The sequence below is a fragment of the Nanorana parkeri genome, unplaced genomic scaffold (assembly GCF_000935625.1).
Source record: "Nanorana parkeri isolate BGI_ZX_2015 unplaced genomic scaffold, ASM93562v1 scaffold1240, whole genome shotgun sequence".
Taxonomy (NCBI): Eukaryota; Metazoa; Chordata; class Amphibia; order Anura; family Dicroglossidae; genus Nanorana; species Nanorana parkeri.
Window position 1 is genome coordinate 42,939 of NW_017307508.1, and position 27,409 is coordinate 70,347.

Consider the following 27,409-nt stretch of genomic DNA (forward strand, 5'->3'; position numbering starts at 1 on the left):
ATTAGTTTCTTCGGCAAATATATTTCTATGTCACTGTGGAGCTGGACACAGTAATTTGGATTTTTGTTTATTTTTCGTGCTGTTCTTAATTGTGAACGGCGTCCTGAGTTATAGTTGAAAAGACACTTTTCCTCACGTTATATTAATAGTTAGAATAGGTTTGTCAGTAATGAAACTGAGATGGTGGTGTAGGTACTAGACAGTATATGAATCTTCCCTTTTGTACTATAATAGTGCAGAGGTATTTATCTGATCTATTTCAAAGTTTGAATTCGAATGAAAAGGCAGTCTTTACTCACATGTCTAGCTGGGTATTGTTCTGTGTAAGGTTTGTCCTTTCAATCAGTCAGATTGTACTGTTGGTAGGACAGTGGGTGTACTCCCAGATTTGTCCTTAACTTGGAAATCTGTGATGTCAAGAGAATAGGGGAATCCAGATTATAACAAAGTAACACGAAAGAAGTGCTGTGGGTCCAGACGCTACATCGATGCGTCTCGTATGCTTGGGGTTTGTCCAACCAGTGTACGGCGTCTACGCCTTTTGCCCCTCCCCCAGGGGCTTTGTTAAATCCTGTCATCTGAAGTCATTACGATACTTGAGTTTAGAAGCTGCTATGTGCCCTGACGGATGTGCTTAATTCCTAGGGGGTTTACGCTGTCCCACCCAACAATTACTTTGATCACATTGAGCACTTTTTCTGTACTGTTTCTTTTTGTACTGTTTTTAATTGGTCGATAAGTAGATGTTGGCCATGTCTGTTGTTTACCTTTATATAAATGAATCCCTTTTCTAAGAATAATTTAATTTTTGGTCTGTCCTGGTCTTTAACAACCCCTTGGACTTCTTATACTATATAGGAAGCCCGACTTTTTTGTTTGTTTTACCTCATTGTAGTGGTACCTGGCTATCTCTACATTATATACTTGTTAAATCACTGACCCTGAACAGTTTTGGAGCCAGCGTGGCCCAACTCCACTTCTGCATCCTTGTTATGAATCAGTTCTTTAGAGTACTCAAGTCAGTGGGTCGGCATGACAGCCAGACAAATAGAAACTTTAGAAGGAATAATTAGGAATGACAATCTACACATTTTTTGGTAATTGTTTTTTTTTCTAGCCACATTACTCTGTTCAAAACATTGTAGGAGGAATTTAACAAAACTGGAGCAGACCGAATCTGGAGCAGTTGCCCATAGTAATCAGTCAGCTCCTGTTTTTAGTTGCGTTAAGCTTTAAAAATGAAAGAGAAACGCTGATTGGTTGCCATGGGCCACTGCTCCAGTTTTGATAAATCCCCCCCCCCATGGTATGTTGATTATATTTCTCTTTAATTACCTAAATTAGTAAAAAAAAAGATTTATATATTTTATTCATGAGTTTTTTTTGTCTCACTAAAACTAAATAACTTTAATTTGCTCATGTTTCTTTTAGGATCCTGGCTACTCCACAGAAATGAAAGCAGAATCAGTGTCACAGTACCAGTTCCCGGATGGAGATGTATGGCAGAAATTAGTCATGGAGAAAAGGATTGAAATATAGCGCCCTCAGTATTAATGGTTTGACACTCGCTTAACAACTTACCTGTTTTGCGACCACTCGCACTTACGACCGTCCTCCGAGCGACCTCCGACCTCGCGCGTCAGTGCGACGTGTCGCTGGGGGAAGTGACGTCCTCCGTTCTTCACTGCGGGTCCCCGTGAGTATTTTCATTGCCCGATGTACAGTACACTGTTCGGTACTGTACATCGGCAACGCTATACAGTACTGTACTAATGCAGTACAGTACTGTATAGAGTTCCTCACTTAACGACCAATTCGTTTAACGACCTGGTCGTAGGAACGGAACTCGGTCGTTAAGTGAGGAATACCTGTACTGTACAGTATATTCTGTGAGGGGAATTTATCAAATCTGGAGCAGCTGTGCATGGCAACAACTCCAGATTTTATCTGCTCCAGTTTTAATAAATTCCCGTTTACCTGAGCGCACACAATGGTTTCCAATACCGGTATTTTCATATAACGAGATAACACACTCACTGACCAGAAAAAGTATCATCAATATTTTATAAAGAATGACAATCTAGTTTCGAGAGCTGTAGTCCAGGATTTTATTGTTATGGAGATAGTCATTTCTGATTTTTTGGAGAGGATCTTCTTCTAAACTCATCTATTTTAAGGTGACCAATAAAAAAAAACAGCTTTATATAAAATAACCTTTTTGCACTCATTGCTCTTGTAGGTAATGGAACTATGATGCTAAAGATGTACAATGAAAGCTGCCTATACACGGCCCGAATTTCTGACAATTCCTGTAAATTGCCTGAAATCTGAGCTGCGGGTTTCCCTGCAATTACTCAGCTCAACATACTTTGTTTACAATTTCAATTCAATATTCTGTCAGAATACAATAGCCGATAGGGGACTCTTATCTTTCTATGCCATTTAGCATCGAATAGAGTGAGAGTAAGAAATCTTTACATGTATGGCCAAGACTTATCACCCTATACATCTACCAGTAGCTCTCAAAGCTGATGCTGGTAGATCACGAAGGGTGTGAATGGTGGCCCCTTTATTCCATTTAGGTATATTCATTTAGCTGTGCACACATGATTACCTATTGGCCCGAGTCTGCTGAGCCAAGCTCCCTGACACCTTTCTGGAGGATACTGGTGGTTGAAGTGCTTTGTATTACATCAAAGAATATTAGTTTACACAGCCTGTTGCACTGCACTGTTTGCAAAATACAGCAAGGTGAGCCAGGAGAGAGAGGGCGAGGAAAGACAGCCAGGAGGATGAGCGAGGAGACACAGCCAGGAGAGCGAGAGTGGGGTTTTTTTTGGTAGATCTCATGTAGCTCGTCATTTGAAAAGTAGATCTTAACACAAAAATTGTGGGCACCCTTGCTATACATCATAGTAGTACTACTATGAATTGCCTATTATCTTCTCTAGGTCAGTCATATACATTGCAAGGAATTTAGCAAACCTCCATTCATTATAGTGGGCGCACACTTTGTCTGTTATGGTGCAGTGTACGGACAGTGTGATTTGTTGTTACAAAGTATTGCAGCTTTTACATCAGACACTCCGACGCAGTTGTATGGTGTGAACAGAGCATATAGAGAACAATTGTTTTGTGTCTGTGTTACTCAGTACTAGTCAACACACCTGGTGTGAACGGGTCCTTACATGTTCTGTAGATACTAACATATGTATTTGAGTAATTTTCTTCTTTCCAAGTGGTGAGTAGGAGGGTCTGTCTGCTATGATCTCATGGTCATTCCCAGTGTTGTAATAGAAAAACTGAAGAATCAAGACACTGATAAAAAGATTTACTTTAATTTATTTTAGCTGGCTGCAGACTAAGTTGAAACATTAATACCAAATCAAAACTGAATCTGTAGCAATTATATGTCTATGTAAAAAGGTACGGGTGTACTTTTGTACAGAAAAAAAATACTCTGGTGGACACTTAACTCTTTCTCACAAGGCATTGCTAAACAGGAGCAATGAGAAAGATTGTACAACAACTTACTAAAAGGTTACAGCGTGATCAATCATTTTCTCCCTAAGATGCTGTACCACAGCACTGTGACAGAATTATACCCGACACCAACCACTTATGCATCTGTTTAGAGTAAAACGGTCTTAAAAAGCGCATCCAAAACCAAAAATGTAATATTTTGCAGCTTATCAATCCTTAAATGTTGTGGCTGCATTTTTGGCTGGAGTGGTGCTGAGCAGAAAAATGTTTAGTGGACAGTTGCTAAACAGGTGCAGCGGGTATACAACAGACAGAAGTTTTGCAGAGTAGCGTATCAGCCTTCCAACTGCATTGTTTTGTCTCTACTGCTTAAATGGGAGTATAGAGAAAGGAAAAGCTATTCTCTGAAAACTGGCGTACAGATGTTACTAGTATTCTTGCACACCTAAGAAGCAGTAAAAGTTTGTTTTTATACTCTACCAGGAAGAAAAATGGCAGCTTCAGATATAAACAAGATTTATATAAATTATACTTTATTTCATTGTAATCAGAACCTGGTAGAGGTTTGGTGAATAATTGTAAACCAAAACCTGTCAAACGTTTGTCAAAAATGAAGACAACCTAATTAGACAAGTAAAGTTACTTTTAACATTTGATTAATAGAACGTAAACCTTTCTTGCGTTACGATTTAGCATTTGTGGTATATCAAAGGTTCAACTGTTTAACACCCCCTCCCCCAAAACACACCAGACAGTTCACATCTGTGTGTTGTGTCAAAACGTAGGACTGTTGTTGAGCCATCCAAAATAACTGGTAACTCAAGTTGCACAACGTTAATACAGTAAGTGAATCTGCCCTAAACTGCAGAGCCATAACACGCAGTCCACATTCCATGTTTATTGTTCTGTTGACGTGAATGGTATACAGTAAGCAGTAGCAGCTTATATTACTGAATGAATAAGCTTCAGAATTCTAGCACAAACCTAAATCCAGAACAGCCATATATACAAAAATGGACTCCAATACTTTAGTGCATAACAACAAATATTAGTTTACTATACAAGAACTATTTAAAAACAGGACAACATTACACAGCCATTTCCATTTTGATAGTAGGATGAGGGTCATAGCCTTCAATCTGGAAATCCTCTGCTTTAAAATCATTGATGTTCTTCACTTGATGAAGGATTTTCAGCTTAGGAAATGGTCTAGGTTTTCTTTGAAGCTGGAATGTAAAAGAAAATATATATTTGGTTTCGGTTAGGAAAAAAAAATCCACCATCAATGCCACACTAAAAACACCCAGACAATACAAATGTAAAACTTGCTTAATAAATGCATGAAGTGACAATCACTTAGTCAAAAGGTATTCCACAAGCAAAGTCTCGGACTATCACAACATCTATAATTCATTCTTGTGCCACTACATGGACACAAACATGAAATAGCTTTGGGTAGCAGCAGCCAATGGGTAGCTGCCAACAACTTTAATTTGTCAACTGCACACAGCCAAATCTCTGTACTTGTGCCTTTCTGTGTGCTCCAGAACACAGCTAAGAGGACAGAACCAACAAGGAGTACATGTTGGCTGAAGCTCAGATCCTTTTGAAAAGAGGACTTTTGGTTTTCCTGGCTGATGTGATATATTCTTTGGTACTTTAAAAGCCCAAACATCTTCATTAATAACACGTCACAAATGTTCTGCTACAATCTCATTAGAAAATCCCACTGAAATGATTTCATAAGCACTGTGACCAGAAGAAATACGACCCATTTGCTTAGTCTTTCAAGTTTCTAAAACCACACAGAACCATTTTCTAGCCCCCTGTAAAATATATTCTATATACAAGATTTATGACACAATACATCATATAGATACATAGAAAATGCACAAGATGTTTTACTTCCTATCTTCGTTCAGCATAATATTAGCACTACTTGTACTTACCTGAGTTTTTAATGGTTCAACGTGATTAAGGTATATATGAGCATCTCCCATTGTGTGGATAAAATCACCAGGCTGGAATAAGAACAAAAACCGTAACGGGTCAATGCTCCAACATCTACTTTTGACATTAGCAAATTTAAATACATGGAAATGATTGTGATAGAGAAATATTGTGTGTGTGTGTGTGTGTGTGTGTGTGTGTGTGTGTGTGTAGTGACTACAGATTCACTTTAAAGTATGCCTGTACTTTGCCCATGCAGGATGCAGCTGCCTGTACCTTCCCTCCCTTACTGGCCTGCAGGAGTAAAGAGAAGGCTTGTGTAATCTCAAAGCTGATCCTAGTCGGATCTTACAACGGGCTAAGAGAACTCTATCCCCACCCACAAGTGATGGCCCGGGTGCCCGAGCGGGCTTGTCACTAGCACTGTCACCAGCTTTGCATAGGCCAAGCACAGGCACACTTTAACTACAATTTACAACACACTTAGATGATGTAGTTGCCATCTTTGGACAGAATAATTGTGTTATCCAACATTACCTTCAGTCCTGTAACGTGAGCGATCATATAGGTTAATAAAGCATAACTGGCTATGTTGAATGGCACTCCTAGGCCCATATCTCCCGATCTCTGGTATAGCTGACACGACAATTCATTGTTGAGAACATAGAACTGGCAAAGAGCATGGCATGGGGGAAGTGCCATCAGAGGGAGATCTACAAAAAAAAGATATACATTAGTAAGCCATAATTTTATACAAATACATTTTCTCATAGCAGAATCAAGGAAAACGCTGATAGGAAGCTAGTCTGCCATCACTTTTCCCAAATCCTTATTTCTCAAAGTCAATTTCTATATATTTGGAGACTTTCCATCCATAAAAAGAAAAAAAAAAACAATAAAACACACGTATTTATGATAGAAATCTAGGAAATAAAGTGTTTTGGGGGGAGAAATGGCCAGTGAACATTCATTGAAGAGTTTTAATCTTGACAACCTTTGGGATTCCAGCTGCACATAATGATCCTCCTGTCATCTGGATTGTTCTTAATGGTTTCAATGACTCTTTGCAATTGGTCCACTCCCTCTCCTGTGTAATCTGGAAGGAAAAAAAAAACAAAAACACATCTGGTGTAAAAAAACAAAAACGTGTATAGAACAAGGCTGGGTTCCCACCTATGTGTGCATCACAAACCACATTGTACATGGTCTAGAGGGGATCCCAATCTTTGCTACAGGGCCCCCAACACTGTAAACACATTATAAAGCATAAATGTGAAGACGAGTCTTGAAGTATGCCCATGTGGCCAAAAATAGTTCAGGTAACTTTTATAAATAGACCAATACAACATGAATTAACCCTTTCACTGCCAAAGATATAAGGTTTACATCAGAACAAGATCGCTGCCAGGTTACGTCCTCAGCATTCACTTCAGTGACCATGAGCTTATAACAAAAATGTTCCCCAGACTCTACCGAGTCAATGAATAGCTGTGGTCAGCAGCTGATCGCAGTTTTTCATTTAAAATTACAGATATTTGTTACTAACTCAATAAAGTTTTAGCTCTTAGATTAAGCAGACATGCTGGAAGTTATGTTACATTAGTGTGTACTAATGAGTTTAGTGTATTTCTATCAAAAATGTCATTTTGATCAACATTTGTGCAACTATCACAAGATATACAAAATTTGTAGCACCAGATTTGTATTCTACCAGCCCAGTGCTTTTAGAAAATGTATGGTCTGGGAAGTATTACTTCACAGACCATACATGATGTGAAGTAAATATTATACAGATTCCGAAAAGCTGTAAGTGAAAGATAAAAACAAAAGTAAAAATCTGCAAAACTGGTCTGGGCTGTTCCGGTTAGGAGCAGACTGCAGGGCCCAGCAGTGAAAGGGTTAAATGTGTAGACATGGGCCTATACACTTACCTGTATGAATGTCTTTGTACTCTGCACCAAAATGCCTCCATTGAAAACCATATACAGGTCCAAGGTCTCCTTCCTCCCGTGATGTAAAGCCTTGCTTATCCAAGAACTCTCTGGAGCCATTTGCATCCCAGATTTTCACCCCTTTTTCAGAAAGCTCTTTTGCATTTGTAGAACCCTGAAAAAAAAGAAAATCTTGAAGCTGAACAAACAGGAGATTATGATGAATACTGAATATTAACAATTGTTTATGGCCCCTTAATACCTATGCACGCTGCGTTTTACTGTGCAGATATAACATATGCCTCATTGTGCAGTGCGCTTCAATGCCTTTCAATCAGAATGGCACCCCAAAACAAAGATATTAGGGGCCAACATTACAGAAGAGTGCACACACATACTGTGCATCACGTTTTAAATATGGCAAAGGTCCGGTACTGCTTGTGTTGTTGTGCGTTTTCCAGTCCAAACTGAATGGGCTACCTTAACAGCTCACGCTGACCAAACGCACCAGGTGTGTAGGGGGCAGAAAACTCCTACAATAGTGAAGTCACGTAGGTATCATGGCATCAATCAACTCATGTATTTCGTCTGGTAAATAAAAAAAAGAATATGAATGTATTTGGCAATCAAAATAGTAACTCCACCAAGCAAAGCAGAGTGTCTCTATTTTATGGAAAGACTGAATTGCTGACCAAGCTCACAAATATTTTGATATGTTGAAAATGTTTGTGTGTGATAATTGCTTCCAACAACATCACATTCACTGGAACTAAAGGTGTTAACCCCTTAGCTGCTAAATCAGAGTAATACATGGTTTATGAACAGTATGCCATGAATGTGAACCAGAGCTGGGCAAAGATCAAGTGATTCTGGCGTGGTGTCCTGCCCATAGCGGATCACTAACTCTGGTCACAGATCATTTTTCTGAGTGTAGCAGTTTTGATATTATTACCAGCGTTATTATCTGCATAACATCAGACAGAACACTTTCTCTTTCATTAATTGAAGGACACAGATCAAAGTTCTGGAACTTTATGATGTAGCGCCACCTACAGGAGGGCGCTAGGCACAAGAAAAAAAAAAACAAGTTTTTGCAGCTGTGCATGGCAACCAATCAGCATCCGTCCTTCATTTTCAAATCTACACTGAACAAACTGAACAGAGAAGCTGATTGGTTGCCCTGGTCAACTGCTCCAGATTTTGTCTGCTCCAGTTTTGATAAATTCCCTGTAGTATATTCATTTTTCAGTGCAGCAAATTTAAAGAAGAACTCAAGGAAGACATTTTATTAACCCTTGCAGTAGGGCTACCCCCACACAGCAAGGGTTATCTGCTTGTTTTTGCTTAGGGTAGAAAAAAACAACAAACCTTTTACTCACCGGATCCCACCAGCTCTTAGACCGGTCCCTGGAGCGTCTCTGCCCCTTCACTACAACAGGAATCCTCATGTCTCCATGTCCAATACAGTGTATAGGACGTGAGGGACATTCCATCGCTGCTGACTCCGAGGATTGGGTGAGTTTAACTTTTTTTCATTGACCCTAGACAAAAATGCGCCGTTAACCCTTGTAGTGCGGGGGGGGCTAGCCTTACAGCAAGGGTTGATAACATTTCTGCCCAGAGTTGTTCTTTAATTTTGCTGCACTGAAAAATGAATATGCCATGTCTATAGGGTTCAGTCCCTGGAAATGACCCTAGTGGGTTTCCCTTTGAGCCACACTCACAATTTGTGGAGAAATCGGCTTGCCGTGTTAATTTTCTGTACATATTGATATATTGAACTACAGATCACGATTTCAGGGAGCTTTTACATACTAGAAATGTTACTTGGAATTTTAATTTCCATTCATAAAAGAAATACCTTAATGAACCACAGAAGCTCTTCAAGCACTCCTTTCCAGAATACCCGCTTTGTTGTAAGCAAAGGGAACTGATCTGAGGGGAAAACAAGTAAATATTGAAGTCACTATTAGCAACGAATATGTATAAGCACAGCATCATGAACCCCTTACTTCATTCTCTCAGTCCATGAAACAGACTAGCCAAAGCCAGCTGCAGCTCTTCAGCCATGGTGGAGCTATAGAACCCAGTATGCCATTCAAAAGATTCAGGCACTTGCTAGCTCTTTAGGCCAGAACTACACAGCAGATTTCATTAGGTTCTAGAGAGTAAGCTACAAGTAGCCAATCGCACATGACTGGAGTACTGTGTGATCATAACAGAATGGTCATTGCTGCATGTTGCTTGGTCCATAGGGTGCCATTTGTTCCACCTCTTTAGCAATCAATTGATCTATAGAATTAACAGATGTATAGCTCTGGCCTAATGAGGTGACTTCCAGCAACTGGATAAATCTTTCAACAGCAAGTGATTAACATCAGGGTAGCTTATCCCCCTGTGATTGGCAGTCTCACTGACCAATAAGGAGTCTTGGGGGTGAGTCATGCATTGATCTGCAATGCAGTTAAACTATTTACGCATGTTGCTTGCGGTGTAGATGTCTGTTACGGTATACGTGCCCATGCATTTCTCAAGGGTCTTCAGAGAACATCCCCGCATCAATAAATAAAATGCAGCCCAAGTGTTTTCTGGTGTATGCAATGGGGTGCGTTGATGGCCAGATGCAGTTTCGGGCATAGATGCATGCTGGGGGCCTATTAGAAGTAAATGGACACCCCCAAAACTGTGTGCAACACACACTTAGGAGCGTGGCAGTGCATTCAAGTCAATGCACTATTTTTTGTGATCACAATGGACGGGAACGCAGGCATTGCTGTGTCACGCATTCTGGTGAGGGCGATCCCACTGCGGGTGTGGCTGCAGTGCCATTGATTTAATTGCACCGAATGCCCCCCGCCACCCCAGAACGCAGGGAGCCTTCACAGTGTGCATTCCAGCATGGTTAGCTGCTGGAACGCACTGGAAGTGGTGTGAACAGGCCCAAAGCCCTCATTCACACAAGAAACGGCCGGCCCATACAGATCCGTGCAGCCGTATTGGGCAGCTCCCGGGAAGGACAGGTGCTGCGTGTGATTTGTATGCAGCAGCCTGTCCTTCTCTCTATGGGAGTACGTGGCCGTACGCTCACCTGAACTGCAGGTGCTCGTACTGATACGCAGACAGGATGCGTCTGAACAGGGACACCAGCACCCTTACAGACGGGCAGTTCGGGTGAGCGTAGGGCAGCGCACTCCTATAGAGAAGGACAGGCTGCTGCATACAAATCACACGCAGCACCTTTCCTTCCTGGGAGCGGCCCGATACGGCTGTGCACGTCGCATGGATCTGTACGGGCCGGCCGTTTCTTGTGTGAATGAGGGCTAAAGCATATCTGTCAATCCATCTGGTTCCCCTGCCAGAGCAGACAACTATTCTCCCCACCACCACCCATATGATAGTGCTCAACCTGGAAACTGGTTACACAGTCACCAAGCAGTGTCTCAGTGGGGGAAGTCTTAACAAGAGAACATTTCACTTTTTCCAGAATGGACAATGAGACAGGATTATGTTAGGCCGTAATCACACCTCTGAATTGGGCTGGATTGCAGACTTTGCGATTGCATGGAAATGTGATGTGAATAGCTCAGGGTGGAGATAGCCGTCATTGTATTGTACAGCGCCTCCCATACGCTGCAGATCACATGACTCTCACGGAGGAATTCATGAGACTCAGTTTACTGTCAGCTTAAAGGGCAATATTAAATGTGGAAAACTGATATTACCCCCACAAATTGGTCTCCTCTATCCCCCCCCACCATCATCATACCTTTGGGGGAACCACCCCCCCCAAACTGGAATTGCCCTTTAACCACTTGCTGACTGAGTGTTTATACCCCCTGCACCACTTTTGCTTTTTATTATACAATGATAAAAAGTACTGAACATTTTGAAAAAAAACTGTTCTCCCTACATTAGGTTATAAAACATTTAATATTACCCAATGTTTTAGTAAAATATAAAAGACAGGGTCACGTTGGGTAAATAGACACCAAACATGTCAAGCTTTAAAATTGCGCGCACCCGCGAACTCACACAAAAAAAATACAATACGCAAAATTGACCAAGCTGTTACCGCTCATCAGTTGAGTGTTATCAGTGATTGATGGGCCTACAATTATTGCTCTCACTGTGACCTTTGCGGCGTAATGTAACATGTGCGGCACAATGGATGCAATCGTAATTTTTGCACGAAGGAGCACGTTAGCATTTGGGGGGTCGGGGGACTTTAAAAAATGTTTTTTTAATTGCCTTTATATGTGACTTTTAATTTTTTGTTGTAACTCATTTTTTAAAACCTTTTTTGCACTTAACTTTATTGCGATCATATAGGGGGATAACAAGCCCCCTATGTGATAGCTTGGGATCGCCAGCAGCGGCTGCGACAGGGCACACATATTACAAGCGATCGGGCATCTCTACAGATGCCCGAACGCTTGTATGTAAACATCCATTGCTGGCGGTTTACATTGCAAGCTTATTTCCAGCTCGTGCGAGCCGCCTAGCAACAGGCACTAGCGGGGCGAGATGGAACGTTTAAAAACACCCACCCGCATTCAAGACCACGGCCAGACAGCAGGTGGTTAAGTGGGGACTTCTGTTCACTTTGTGGAGATTTCTCCTCACTTCCTGTTTTATCACAAGGACAGGAAGTGAAATCTAAGAGGTCCCCAGAAACACATGTATTCTGAAACAAAGTGTGAGCCAGCCCTCAGGGAACATTAGCTTTTCTGCCCCAAAGCTGGGTACACACAGCAAATTTTGCTTGATTCCTGCTGAACTGTCCCATTTACCGGATCGTAGAAGTAACCTGGCGGCAGCCGAGTCTCCAGAAATCGCTTCTACTGTGAAGCCGGCTCTACAAATCTGAACAGAGTCCCAGCGGCTTTCTGTTTAACCCCCTTCAGGATTCATGACGGGATTATCCCGTGAAGGGGTTAATTCCTCTGATGCAGCCGGTGTCCCCATTCACATTGTGGTGTTTAGAACTGTATGTTAGAACGCTGTTCAGGGGCATAACATTAATTTAGGGCCAGTTTACACCCGCTCCGGTGCGTTCCAGCATGATTCGCTGCTGGAACGCGCTGGAGGGCATCCCGGTCAGCTTCCTGCGTTCAGGGGCAGGCCGGTGCGTTGAAGTCAATGGCACCGCAGCCACATCCCCCGCACCAAAACGTGTGGCACATCAGTGCCTGCGTTCCGGTCCAGTGCAATCTGAATAGTGCATGCAGTGCACATCACGCCCCCTCCCTTGAACGCAGAAAGCCAGCTGGGATGTGCTCCAGTGAACCGGCCCTCGGAGAGGAGCATACGGACATAATTCATTCTAGTGTCTGGAATATATGAATCTTCTAGCTGATAGAATTTGTGTGCGCACACACACACACACGGAAATGTGCATAACGCACAATTTGTACACTGGATTTTTCTGCCCACTTCTGGTAGACAGATCCAGTGTAGATGGGTGTATGTTCATTAGCCTGTGTACATGAGTCCTTAGGCCCCGTGCATACCTCAGCGTACCGGGAACATGCATTTGTGTAGTTTTTGCCATGCATTGCCCATTCACTTCAACACATACAGAATTTTCAGCTGCAAGCTGCCTGTGCTTTTAAACACACAAGAAAAATATGCATTTCCCTAGCCGCATTCGGGGGTGCTATTAACAACTAATGGCATCGCAAGCATGACACATTTTTGACGCATTCCATTAACACGCATCAACACGCACACATGACGCACGTTGACAGAACACATAGGTGTGAACAGGGACTTAAAGATTCTAAGAGCAAAATGCAGCCACTACTATGCAGCTATTCTGAGTGAATTGTATGTATTGTTAGGACTCTTGCAATGCTGGGACTTGTCGTCCCTCACGGGCAGAAACTCTCACCCCGTAGGCTATATCTGGCTTGCATGCCGAACACAGAGATGGTCCCAGTTCCGGTCCGGTCCTCCTTGCGGTATCCCCGGTAGAGGATGTGTCGGATCTGATCCAGATACTGGAGCTCGTCATGTGGCGGTTCATGGTGAGGCGGCTCGTCCTTCAGCTCCTGTAAGAGAGATGAGGAGAGCGGGAATATAACACACATCATTCTTCCCTCACCCGGGACCGGACCCTCCATACCTGCTGCGAGCACACAGTCTCCTCTGCGGCCACCGGCATTGTATATGTAGGAGTTTTAGAGCCGGGCAGTGTCTGTTGAATGGCGGCTATGGAGTTTTGGCGCTCGGATCTTTCCCGCCAGATTCTTTCCTGTCAGCGGGAGGAGAGGCGGGCTCGCCTGTGTCTTCGCCGCGACATTCCCCCATTATCTCCTGTCTGAGGAGATGAAGACACACATCCTGTGCACACATAACTCGGGTTTATTTCCTCACATATCAGTTCTAGCGGGGTTATGTGTTATTATTATGGCGGTAGGCTGACTTCTGACCCCAAGTGGACATTCGGGGCTCATTCACACCATAGCATTACATAAATCGCACAACTGTGGGGAATTTATCAAAACTGGAGCAGACAAAATCTGGAGCAACTGTGCACAGCAACCAATCAGCTTCTCTTTCATTTTCAAATCTTAACAAACTGAAGAGAGAAGCTGATTGGTTGCCATGGGCAACTGCTTCAGAGTTTGTCTGCTCCAGTTTTGATGAATTCCCCTCTGTGTGATTACGCATGCTAAAGTACAATACAGCTAGCATACCTTAGGCCCCGTTCCCACTGCATGATATGCAAATCGCGCGTTTGTCGCGCGATTTGCATATTGCGCGACATCGCGAGATTTGCCGCGTTCAAGCTTGCATTGAGCAAGCTTGAATCGCGGCTAAATCCGCTCCAAAAAGGGTCCTGCTGTAGCGACACACGATCCGCGACAGCAGGACCCTTTGCCCCATTGGATTGCATTGGAGCGCGATATCGCGCGGTAATTTGCCGCGATATCGCGGGAATTACCGCGCGATAAATCGCTCAATGTGAACGGGGTCTTACTGTGCACTGTGTTCATCACCATTCATTAGAATACACACCTGGCTGCCATGTGCTGCAACATGCGGTTCTGCAATACTGTGCGTTGCAGTGAAAAAAAAAAGCGTGTGCACTTCTCTCTTCCAGCAAATGCACAGCATTGTGGTATTGTGCGTTGCAACACATGGTGACAGATAAAGGTATTGGGATGCCATTCAAATGAATGGCAACGCACCCAGCACTCGTTAACGCACATTCACTATAATGCGATTAGGCCTGAAAATGACTTAAAACCCTCAAACATGATATATTCTGTGAAAGCCGAGACCCTATAGAATAAAATGGTGGCAGTTGCAAATTTTTATGTTGCGCAATATTAGCGCAACTTCTTATCAAACCCCAAAATTTATTGAAATGACCCAAAACACGATAAAATACCCATTTTTTAAATACAATATGAAAGATGAGGTTACAACGAGTAAATAGATTCCCAACATGCCCAGGTTAAAAATTGTGTGCGACAGAATTTAGTACCCCAAAAACGCTTTAAAAGCCCCTGCAGGTCATTAGTTTAGAGATACCCGTACATATTGGCCCCTAGAATTATTGCTCTCACACTGGTGTGTGTGGCGATATATAACATGTGTAGCGCAATCATCGTTTTCATATGTAAGTGCACCCGACGCGTGTTTATGTGAAGGCGCACATGCTCGTGGGGGCGGGGGACATTTTTTACAATTATTTTTACATTTATTTTATTTAATATTCATTTTAAAAACTGGGTTTTTAAAAAAAAACTTTACTTTAATTGCTGTGACATAGGCGGGCTTACAATCCCCCATGTGAAAGCATATTGGCAGTGACAGGTCCTCTTTAAGGTGATACTGGGGGGACGAAAAGACCCCCAGTGTCACCTTTACACTTGAAATAAGCTATTGACGTACACTGTATGTCACTGGTCATGTAAGGGTTAAAGAAGAACTCCGAGCATATTAACTACTTGCCATCCCGCTATTGTATTTAAATGGCCGGACAGCAGCTACCTTTTAACAGGTCGCTGTCCTCCATGTGGGACCGGCACGGCGGGACTCTGCACTGAGATCAGAGGGAGAGCAGCACACTCCCCTCCGATCACTGAATGCGGAAGTCATGTGTATTACATCACTTCCACCTTCAGCTTGTCATTTCTCAGGCAGCTGATGCAGGAGGTTACTTGGTCCTCCATACCTGGGAAGTAGCAGGTATTGGGACGGCTGCAGAGGAGGAAGCGAGGGAATGCTGGTAAGGTGAGTGTAAGGGAGTCGGTGGGCAAGGTGACAGTGTGTCTCTTTAACCATGCCCTTTTATGCCACACCTACTGTTCAGCTTAATGTAGCTTAAACCAATGTTGTAGCCCACCGTGCATGCTACGTCCATCACTACTTTTCTCTCTTCAGTGTGCCCCAGGTTTTTTCCAGTTCTTATCAGCACTCTTGCTACAGATCCATCTTAGCTGCTGGAAAGTTTGCCCAAGCTGACTGTCCCTGTGCTTGAACCCATGTTAAAGTGAGATTAAAATCAAAAGGATTTTAAGCTATTTCAAATGCTGCTGAAATCACTTCCAATGGATGCTGCGTCTTGATGTTTAAACGTTTTAGTTTGCTGCAGAATCAGCTGATCTTCTGAGCACCGGTCCGGATATCCTATTTTAGGGCTTGTTTTCACTAGCCTGTGTGTTCATCGTACTGTACCGTGCCGCAACGCAAGGGATCGCATATACAAAGTCTCCTGGCATTCTGAGGCGGGAGGGGGCTTGGCAGGGCCATTTATGTCAATGGCACTGCAGACACGCCCACCGTGCATGCACGATTTTTTGCGATCATACCGCACTGGAATGCAAGGCATGTTGTATTACCATGCAGTCCTGTGCGGCCGATTGCACTGCAGGCGGGTGGCGTATCTGCAGTGCAATTGACATGAATGGCACTGCCATGCCCCAGAACGTAAAGGAGACTTTGTGTATGCGATCCCTTGTGTTCCGGGCACGGGACAGTGCACGGACTGGTGGAAACAAGCCCTAAGGGCCTGTTCACATGCGTTTCAGGTCCGGATCTGCAGACGCGGTGCTACTGATGCAGTGCGTTTTGGCCGCGTTTTTGATGTGTTGCAGTAAAGTGGGGAGTGGGGCTGTTAGTATGTTAGCTGCAGTGCAGTGCGTTTTTGACGCGTTTGCGTTTCTGACCGTTTCCTGACCGTACAAAATGTGACATGCAGTATTTTTCTGTCTTAACCTGAACGGACTGCGCACATGAGAACTGTAGCCCATAAAACACATAGGGATATACATTGGGATGCATTTTGAGTGCAGGAGTGTACGGATCAGGTCAGCACATAAAACGGACGTCGTGTGAACAGGCACTTAGGCCCCATTCACACTGAGCGATTTATCGAGCGATTTTTGCAGCGATATCGCTCATATTTCCACGCGATATCGCTCTATGTAGCTTCTCCAATCCATTTCAATGGAGCTGTTCACATCTCGTCGCTCAATATCGCTTGTAGCTCGTCGCTGTAGCTTGTCGCTCCTACATGACCCTTTTTTCGAGCGATATTGCTCCTGATTGCATACAGCCCAATAGGAAAAAGTCGCGCAATATCGCTCAAAATGGCGCGATTTTCATGTCCCTCAGTGTGAATGGGGCTTAGAGTGACTCCTTTCTCAAGCAGAGTGCTTTGCAGTCTCCCTTGTGTGTGCTAGTAAGCTGTGTGTGTCTCCACAAACACACAGACAAAGCCAATCAAGCTACTTCCCTCCCCCCTGGCCCCCTCTCCTCTAAGCTGATAGATGAACAGTTGCTGGAGTCTGCTCTGTCCCTTGTGATCTTGTTTTGGACAGGAAGTTCAGGGAAGCTGAATTGAGAGACTTGGAAACATGATGATTGTAAGTGTTTGTGCAAAAATGAAGCAATGTTTTTCTGGGCAATATACATTGATTTGGATTCATTAATGAAAAAAAGTTTGAGAGTTTAATATTACTTTAACCAAGTCCAGAGAGGAGAAGATATTTCCTGAAATAGTACACAATACACTATACTGACAGGCATTAGCAGTAATGATATAGCATCAGTCCACTTTTTCATGACATAAAATGTAAAGCCTTCTAACAATCCTGTTTTGTGCCATGTTTTTTCTGTTATCATTGTATATCTAATAACCTTCAATTATTCAAAAACAGACCATACCACCCATGATTCTACAGTTTTACAATCCGGACCATTGTAGGAAGGTGCACTAAAAGAGGAGGCCTGTAGAGGGAGACAAATACTCAGACTAGAATTCACAGGAATAACACACTTTTTATGGAATGTTTCTTTTTGGTAATAGGTATAGTGTAAGCATAATGTTACAAATAACATAAATCACATGCTTTGTCTGAAAATGTTCTTCGCAATGTTCACATGCCCCCATACCCCTGTACACAGCCATTTTCTCCAACTTCATGCGTCATGCGTTTTCCTCAATATCGCTGACAGGAAGTATTGACAACTAAGTGCAGTTGGTTTATGCTGTATAAAGCTTCCATGATAATTACTGGAACTTAAAATACTATCCAACATGTGGCCAAGTGGGACCTTTTTATTCCATTATAAATCACATAAAGTAAATATTTCCAATAGCTTGAATTGCAATGCAGATGATCATAACATGGCCATAAATACTGAAAACAGAATACCGTCCGAATGTTTTTGCTAATAACGTGTACAGCTATAGAAGCAAATCCATGTAAACAGGGCTGTCCTTATAATGAGTCAGGCTGAGGCTGTTGCCTCAGGCAGCATCTCTTTGGGTCATGTAGTGGCAGCAGGCAGAGCGGCACAATGTTTCCAGTGTGCTACCGCCCCCTTTCCGGCCAGATTGTCCCAGGTTGCTAAGGGCAGGGAGATGTGTAAGGGCCGTACACATCTCCCCACCCAGCTCATAGTAACCTGGAACGCTCTGACCACCATCCCACCCAGCTCCTGGCAACCAGTGACATCAGTGAGCTGGGCAGGACACCGGCCAGAGCACCCCCCCACCCCTGCCAGAACTTGCAAAAAGAAAGTCAAATTTCCCCTTGTATACCTGGCAATTATGGCAGTTACTATAGCAAGCGGAGAAAACTACTCCTTTCAAACGAGTGACATGTAAGCTTTTGTTGCACACAATGGATACTGAGGGAAATTAAATATAACGTCTTGGAAGTGCATGAGAGGAAAAAATGAAAATGATAAAACCCTATCTCCAGAAGGAAAGTAAAACTACCTTTGCAGTGGGGCTACCCACACTGAAACGATTAGCTGCACATTTTAGTCTAGGGGTATTGTGTAGAGAACTTTCCTGTCTCCTGAAGGGTATTTCTTTATCCCCTGCCACCATTTTCTGCACCCACAGGTATGGAGATCATCTATCTATCTGCAAACCATTTATGTAAGCCAGTAGGAGAGGAAAGCTGCACTGGAATGCCCTTCCCGATTCGCATCCTGACTTTCATCACTTGGAATGCAAGTACTTTCTTTTTTTCTATCAACAGATACCATGAAACTCATCACTTAGACTGTGCATGGCCTAAAACATCTTAAAAACTCAGAGGCAACATAGCATTTAAGAGTCTCACCTCTCAGAAACAGACTACAGTTTCTTGAAGAAGTCTTAGGTGGGGGTAGTAGTTGGGGCTCCAACAATACACCAAAAGGGTTGAGTGGTCACTTAATCATAATAACCACTACCCTGCTCTGTTGGGATACTTAGGAGCCACAGCAAAGACCTCACCTTGATTCATGTCCACGGACCTAACTGCCAATAGATCCTTTTGTGATTCCTTATGTGTTGCAGCATATTGCCCACATTCCAATACTTTAGGGGGTGGTTTTATTGCTGTCCTCAATCAGCAGATAGGGCAGCGGTGCAACAGGAAAAACCCATTAAAAAAAAAACATTTTAACCTACAGATACTGCTGACGTCAGGAGGTCTCGCAGACCTATGGAGGCACCTGCATCCCCTCATTCTTCAGATGTCCACAAAACCTTATCTAGAATTGATATGTTTTTATCCAAGTAGTAGCGTAACAAAAATTCTTGATGTAGAAATAGAAGATGGCAGTATCGGGCCACGCTCCAGTAATGCTCCATTGGCGCGGTCTAGGGGCTACCGGTGCTCTGGTAGTCTGTTGATTCCCAACGCGTCTAGCAGAATATGATATGTTAAAGGCTAAGTTGCAGAGTTGATGGTCAGAATACACTGAAGAGGATCCTATTCTCTGTTGGGAAACTGCTCAGGCAGTCCTACACGGGAAAGTTTGGCCTCTTAAAGAGAAATCTAGTGGCCAACTGTACAAATTCCTGTCACAAAAGTGCAATAATCATTTACACAGTAAAACTCACAAATGTTTGATGCTAACAGGGAGTATTGGTTGGAAAGTAAACAGATTTCTGATCACTGGTTAAAACAATATGACAAGCATGTTAAGCCCTCTTGCACATGGGTAACAGCCGGCCTGTACAGATCCGTGCTGCGTACACGGCTGTATCGGGCCGCTCCCGTGAAGGACAGGCACTGCGTGTAATTACACACAGCAGCCTGTCCTTCTCTATGGGAGTACGCGGCCCTACGTCCTGTCCGTACTCGTACGCTGACAGGATGGATATTGTCTGCGTCCAAGCAGGGACAACTACACCCGTAAGGACGTGCAGTTCGGTTGAGCGTAGGGCGGTGTACGGCCGCATACTTCCATAGAGAAGGACAGGCTGCTGCATGTAATCACGTGTAGCACCTGTCATTCCCGGGAGCTGCCCGATACGGCCGTGCACGCAGCACAGATCTGTACGGGCCGGCCGTTACTCGTTTGAATGAGGGCTAAAACCTTGACAGATGCGTAACAAGTAGGGATGCACTGAAATTTTGGCCGCTGAAATGGCACTTTTGGCAAAATTGTGGTGCAATCCCAGTTTTTCTCCTCCCCTCTGGGCACTGCTCTGTGACCCCTGTGACACGCGGTGCCCAGCGGAGAGAAGAGAAACATTCAGACACCCGAGCAGGGTGGGGAAGAGAGCGCTGTGAGCTGCGATGTTACAGGGGACCGAGCTCACCTTCTGCACCGCCCCACTTGGCCTCCTGTGACAGATTAGGATGTAGCACGCTGTGGGGAAGAGACAGCTGTCACAAGGGGCAGATCCGGCGATGCTGGGGAGGAGTCAGCTGTCAAAATAGACCTAGCTCCCCTCCCGCACTGCCGGCTCAGTCTCCTGTGACAGCGAGTCAGGATAGAGAGTGGTTACAAGCAGTCAGCAATCAGCTGATCGCTGACTGAAAATAATTGAGGACATAGTATGTTCACATCACTTCCTGTTCATTCATAATTGTGGACATGGTAAACATACTATCTCCATAAGTTATGAATGAACAGGAACACTCAGTATAGAGGATTCCTGTTCATTCATAACCGGGGCTGCAGAAAAAGAGATTGAGGACTCTGTGTTCCCAATCAATTTTTCTATTTTAAAAGGGAAATATCAGTGGTCTGTTTAGACCCCTAATATTTCCCAGAGCCCCCAACAGTAAGGTTCAAAAATAAAAATATTTATTAAAAAAACAAATAAAAATAAAATATAAAACATTTTAAGTTTAGTAAAAAATAAATAAAAATGAAATATTCAAAAAAATTTAAAAGGTTAGAAAATTAATAATTTTTGGCTTCAGTCTGACAATTTTTTTAGTTTCGGTTTCAAAATTTCATTTCGGTGCACTACCAGTAAGAAGGTGAGAAAACTGATTGCCAAGTTATCAACGGATAGGAGACCAGAATCCCACATTACTCAGCTCAAGGATAGCAAAGGAAATCTTCATTCCTACCCTAAATCTATAGCCCATACATTGCAAAAATACTACAAGACTTTATAAACTGTCCATTCAGATCACCTCAACCTAGGAACTGAATTTCTTGATACGCTTTCCCTCCCAAAATTGACAGTGAAGAACCTGAAGAGTCTTAACGCTGCAATGACTCCTGGCAAAACAAAACAGGTCATAAAGGTTATAAAGTTATGTCCCAAAGCACCAGGCTTTGACAGTAACAACAGAATTCTACAAACTCATAACTGGATAAATTCACATACCTATATTATTCAAGTATAATCATATAGCTACACACAAAACATGTTCCCCTACCGGTAAAATGGCTTATATACCGTTAGCCAGAAAAGGATCCACTCTGGACTAGTTCATACCGCCTAATTTCATGTCGTGGAGCACTGTAGGCTGTGGGACTCTTCTTTAGCATCCCTGGTCTTGTTGGCCTTAGACGCAATGAAGGCCTTTGATAATGTCTCATGGTCCTGGATTAAACTGGTATTAAACAGTATGGGTTTCATTTGTAAGTTTATTCATTGTGTGACTGCTCTTTACAACCCCCTGTGGCTTAAATATATAAATCCTGTACATTGCCTCAGTCGTTTATGCTGCAAAAGGGGACCCCTTTTCCAACCTATTTTTCAATTTATCCTTTAAACCTCTCTCCAGATCTTTTGCATTGCTAAAGGTTTTTAGGGGATGGATGGTGGGGCAGCAGGAGGTCAAGTCAGCAATGTTTGGGGATGATATCAGGGCCAACAGGCAATGGATGACTCATTGTGGATTCAACATTCAATTTGATGCAAGAACCTATCTGGTAATAGTGATTCTCTAGGAAGTCACGGTGTTACTGTATATTCTAGGAATTTTGGGCCATTCATTAATAAAAAGAAGTGAGGGAACTCCAACACAAATAGCCCTTTCTCTGTCCAGCCTGGGCAGTTGCCACCTGATTCAAATGATCCCTCAAATGTTACTAGAAAGCATACTTGCTCCCTCATGAAAGAAAATCTCTATCAGAATTGTAAAATTACTTAAAAACGGCTAGATCACAAAACACCCCCAGACCCCGCTTCACATCAAGAAAAAAAAAGAATGGGCAGCCATGATGGCTAAAACTGTGGACACTAAATACATAATACATAAGGATGGAATGCCATGAGACAAGCAGTTGTTAATACTGTATGTCTTGGGGAGAGGTTCAATTGAAAGTCTTACACAAAATGGGGCTTTTACTGTAATATCTCACTTACAGACCCCTCCTCAGGGGTACACTGGCCAAAATGCAAGGTATCTTACCCAGACTTGACCAATCTTCTGTGACAGAACACAGTGGTGGAAGCATTTTGGATAAACACTATTGTTTATATGAACACAATTTCCAAGAAAAATAGAGCCCTCTCTCCACAGCTGTTCTTTCTCCACAGTGTAGAGGACTCAGTAAGTGACCAACATCTGCATTTTCCCCAGTCATCTTCCAGGACAGCCATCGAGATATAGGCTCCGCCTACCTGCAACAGGAAACACATCAACCACATTAAATAAATAGACTCCTCCTTCCATCCCAAGTCAGTTTTTTTGTGTTTCCGTCGGCTACAAGTAATCAACTCATGTTTTTTGAAATGGGAGAAAATATGTATTTTAGGGATAAAGAAAAGTATCCTGAGCAAGTGGCTCCAACCAACACCACCCTCTTTACAGAACTTAAACTACACCACACAATGTTAATGGGATAAAAATGTACAAACCAATACCTAAATACACGTACAAAGTCATTTTTTTAAGGTATGGTCAAACTTTATTATACCAGAGTCTTCATCGGAAAGACATTACGACAAACTACAGAATGGTATGCCATGGAAACACTCTGCGGGCACAGGAGGTATTTTGAAGGGGACTTAAGGCTGAGGCAGCTAGTTCTCTAGTAGTTGCAAGGTTGTAGGTCTTTCTGTAGTTCATTCATTATTGGAGATAGTTGGAGGGAAGAATCTGCTGACTGACATCTTAAGGATTGATGGATTAGCTAGGGTGGAGAAAAATAGCAGTATTCACTTAATGATGGGGGGGGGCATACATGGGAGGGGAAGCTGTTAATGGTCTTGTTTTTGCTTATGACTTGTGACTTAACAATAAAATATTAAATTATTTGAGTTCCAGCATTTCTGTGCCAATACTTGTGTTTTTCCATAAGTGTGAGGGGTGATCCTCTTCCTTGGAAGTACAATAACTGTTGGGTGAAAAATATAGTTGCAGTTTTGTTTGTTTACTATATGTATAATGTAAGGTAAATATATACACATGGGCATATGCTGTAACTATTTTATACCTTTGAAAATAAATAAAAAGCATACGCAAAAAAAGCTAAGATTATAATGATACCAAATTAGGCCCGAGACCCCCACTTATTGTCTAACTATAGGCCTATTTTGCTTTTAAATACAGACATCAAAATTTTGGCTAAATTTCTAGTCAAAAGAATAAAACATTTCCTTGAACAACTCATACACAATCATACATAAAGAAAAAGTAGGCCTTGTGCCTTCCAGGCAAGTGAGAGATGAGGTGCAACTCAAAATACAGCTTATCCACCATTCTAGATCCCTGGAATCAATGTTGCTCTCCCTGGATTTGCGTAAACCCTTTGATTCACTAACATGGCAATATACTGTATATGCCCTTTGCTCTCTTCAAATGGATGTTTAGGGACAACTTCCACGCATGGATTACTGCTCTCTATGCCCAACCTTATGCCTCAATAAAACCCTTCCCTGTACTTTGTGCCTCAATAAAACCCTTCCCTGTACTTTGTGGATCTCTTCAGGACTATCCCCTATACACGTTACTTTGGTCCTGGAGCCCCTTGCAGCTGCAACCCAGGTGAACCCATAAATCTGAGGCCTAGACTTTTTGGATACACATAATGAGATCATGTTATTCACAAACAATATGTTTCTGATTATCTCCTCCTCCCATAGCTAGTAGCTTTATAATTTGCTATATCAGCTATGTCTAATGTATTTCTTCTTTCCCCAAAATGTGCTGTCTAAAGCTGGCCATAATCCAGTAGAATTTAGTTAGAAAGAAATTTGTGGCATATTTGGTCAATCAGTTAATGAGGTGAAATCGACAATCATTTTCAACCGTAGCGATGAAACAATTTGAAGGAGCAGAATGGAAATTTTTTCTCAAACAAATGAAATTCTAACAGTGAATGCGGTTTTCACTCGGGAAACCCCATTCGTACCAAAATTGAATGTTAAAATCAATCGAAGTGTCGAACCACAGTTGTCAAGTCTTTGATGTCTTTACCGAAAATTCTGATAAGATTTTTTATATAAACATTTATACGAAAATCTACTAGTGTGTGACCAGTTTTAGACCAAATCATACTGTTACTGATATGGTAAATTACACTTTTTTTTTTTTACTAAGGTCGACAGCTAAACCCTCTTCTCTATCTCTAAACTCTTCCCCTGGCCATTGACAGATGTAGAGAGCAGCAACACATGGCTATTATGATTTACAACCTAGCTTCATCTTCTATGTGCAAGGCATTGTGACAAATCCAGATTAGGTAATACAATGACGGTACAACAGACATGAGCAACAGTTGGTGCATGTCAGCAAATGCAAAGCTATCCTCATTATGAAGTGATCACTATTCTATTGTGTTGGTTATTTTCGCATATACAGACATGTAGGATCCTTATCACAACTGCTTGAGGTCATCATGCATCTCATTATAAATATAGCTATATATCAGAATCTCTGTGCATAGGATTGTCTAGAACAAACTTTGCTGTTTGTGATTCAGGATTCCTACCTGAGTCTTAGAATTTAATTTAGTACAAAAATGATATATTACAACAAGCAATGAAGAAATCCAGTCAGTTGCAAATTTCATTCTAATTTGTTTTGCTATCCAGTTCAACCGTATCTGCCATGCAATTTGTTTTCTAGTTATTGAAAAGGGTGTTAGGTTTCATTCACACAAGGCAGATTCTTGCTGCAGGAATTACCGGTGGTTCACAGATATGCACAGGACGAAGGGCCCTGTGAATTCATTATAAATGGACTCATTTGTTGCTTACTCACCAATTTCAGAAATGTATAAAGCTTGATGAAGGGATCTAGGGTATCCCAAAAGCTTGTATCCTTTATCTCAAGCTACCAATAAAGGGTATCACTGAAAATCAAAACTTTCTTAGTTAAGAAAAATAACTTAAAGTTTCTTAGGTGAAAGTGACTAACTGACTCTTACAAATTGAAGGGGCAATAAATCATGAGAAACATATAGGGGGTTATTCACTAAAGAGCGGAAGGATCCAGCTTCGGCTTATTTTTTGGCTCTCTTCGGCCGCCGGAGCACTTCAGTTTAGTCGAACCAAAAGGCTGCTGTACGGGCTATTCACAATAGCCGTTACAGCAACCGAAGCAGCCGAAGAACGGCCTGCCTAAAGGTGCCCGCACACCTTGCGATAATCGTACGATAATCTAGGGAGATGCCGCGATCGTACGATTATCGCAAGGTGTGTGGAAGGCGTGCAACCGTTTCTACTGTACGGTCTCACGACTTTTATCTTAGTAACATGTTCGAAAACCCGCCGAGAAGCGTACCATTGTCGACGGGTGTGTGGCATGTTCATAAGATAAATGCCGCACGGTGTCCTCAGCGGGGCGGGCTTGCGATTATCGCAAGTACGATCTGCCTGTCCAAGATGGGCAGATCGTACGCTTTTTAAATTACCTTACAACCATTGCAAGACAAAAGTCTTGCGATGGTTGTAAGGTCTGTGGCCAGCTTAAGGTCGGCCGGTCGCCCCGCAAATGACGGCTGGACGGAGCCAGTCGTGATCTCACGGCTTGCTCCGCCCAGTTGTAACGACAGATCAGCGTCCCCAAATGACCTGGGGATGCTGATCTGTCATTAAACAATAACAACTGGGCAGAGCTGGCCGTGACGTCACAGCCGGCTACGCCCAGTTGTTATTCATTGGCCGGGACCTGCTTAAAGACTCTAGCAGGTGCCATCCAATAGGAAACAGTTGGGGGGGGGGGTTAGCTGTCACTGCTAGCTCCACCCAATCGTCTTTCTTTTGCCGGCATCTATGCCATGGTTTTTTTTTAAATTTATTTAAATTTTTTTTTTCTTTAAACTATTTTAATTTTTTTTAATTTTCCTACATTTGAAAACAAATTTTCAACTTTTTTTTAACATTTATTTCACTTATTTTCTATTCTGCTCGGTACTGCTCAGCGGCATTCGGCTATTCACTTACTGACGTTCTGCCCCTATGAGAATAGGGGCGAATGGCAGCGAGTGAGCTGCTGGAACTTTGGCTCAGCCGATCCAGATGTTGGATCGGCTGAGTCCAACACCTTCTGCACTTCGGCTCAGCTGACCAAAGGCAGATGAAGGCAGCCGATGTACGGCTGAAATCAGCCATACAAGCCAGAAGTGAATAGCCGAACAGCGCTCGGCTCACTTCACTTCGGCTGGGTTATTCAGTCGGCTGCCTTCGGCAGCTTTGTGGATAATCCCCATCATTTTTCTCTGAAATATTACAAAACATCCCATGGAACCAAAGTCTGAAATGTTTACAGATAATTAGCATACCATCTAAAAGTTATGTTTGTGATTTGTTAATGCTTTCTTTACTACATATTGTATGAATTCCTGGCTATCGATGTCCATATTGGCTGGAAGCCTGATCACAACATTTGGGGTAGCAAAGATTTTCACTTCAACAACTGTGTCATACACATCCTGGTCTTCTGTATTTGGACTAAATGACACCTACAAGAGAAGATTTTGTCACAATAAGTCAAAGAAATTCAGCAGTTAAAGTGAAGTCAAAAATCTACATATAGCAGAGCTTTCCCACACTTGTAAACTGTCCTCTTTGCTTTGTCAGATCACTATTACCTGACTATTATACCTGGTGATCCTGCCAGAAATACATGTAATTGTATAATAATTGAAATAATGTAGTTGTACCTAACTTCCTTCTATGGGCTGAAAAAGCTAACTCTGTTGCACAGAAATGGTAAGTGGCATTGTCAGCCTTGCATATGAAGTCTGGTGCTGGACTACAAGACAATCTACATACAATTTTACCTGCATTGCATGGTATCCTCTCCTTATCATTCTAAGAGCTCATGGGAAGTGTGGTTCTATGGATGCCTGCATTTTAGGGCAGCCTATAAAAGCCACTGTTGTGC

General features: G+C 42.6%; 2 protein-coding genes across 2 annotated transcripts in view; one reads left to right on the forward strand and one right to left on the reverse strand.

Annotated features, from left to right (window-relative positions):
• ENOSF1 (enolase superfamily member 1) overlaps nt 1-1,558 on the forward strand; it is a 36,507-nt gene extending 34,949 nt beyond the window's left edge. The window contains exon 16 of the mRNA XM_018568758.1: nt 1,432-1,558. Within this exon, the coding sequence (XP_018424260.1) occupies nt 1,432-1,539 (108 nt within the window). The 3' untranslated portion in view covers nt 1,540-1,558. The remainder of the gene's footprint in view (nt 1-1,431) is intronic.
• A 2,951-nt stretch (nt 1,559-4,509) lies between these two features.
• Nucleotides 4,510-13,527, reverse strand: TYMS (thymidylate synthetase). Its single transcript, XM_018568753.1, has 8 exons — nt 13,489-13,527; nt 13,255-13,414; nt 9,226-9,299; nt 7,365-7,539; nt 6,428-6,529; nt 5,971-6,146; nt 5,433-5,504; nt 4,510-4,709 (listed from the first exon to the last, which is right to left on the reverse strand). The coding sequence occupies exons 1-8, from the start codon at nt 13,525-13,527 to the stop codon at nt 4,572-4,574; spliced, it is 936 nt and encodes a 311-aa protein (XP_018424255.1). The 3' UTR covers nt 4,510-4,571.
• Between the last annotated feature and the right edge of the window lie 13,882 nt (nt 13,528-27,409).

Coding starts and splice junctions, on each gene's coding strand:
- TYMS (XM_018568753.1), bottom strand. CDS start 13,527: ATGCCGGTGGCCGCAGAGGAGACTGTGTGCTCGCAGCAG. Junction 13,415..13,488: donor AGACTGTGTGCTCGCAGCAG/GTATGGAGGGTC, acceptor TCTCTCTTACAG/GAGCTGAAGGACGAGCCGCC. Junction 6,147..6,427: donor GTGCAGCTGGAATCCCAAAG/GTTGTCAAGATT, acceptor TTTTTTTTGTAG/ATCTCCCTCTGATGGCACTT.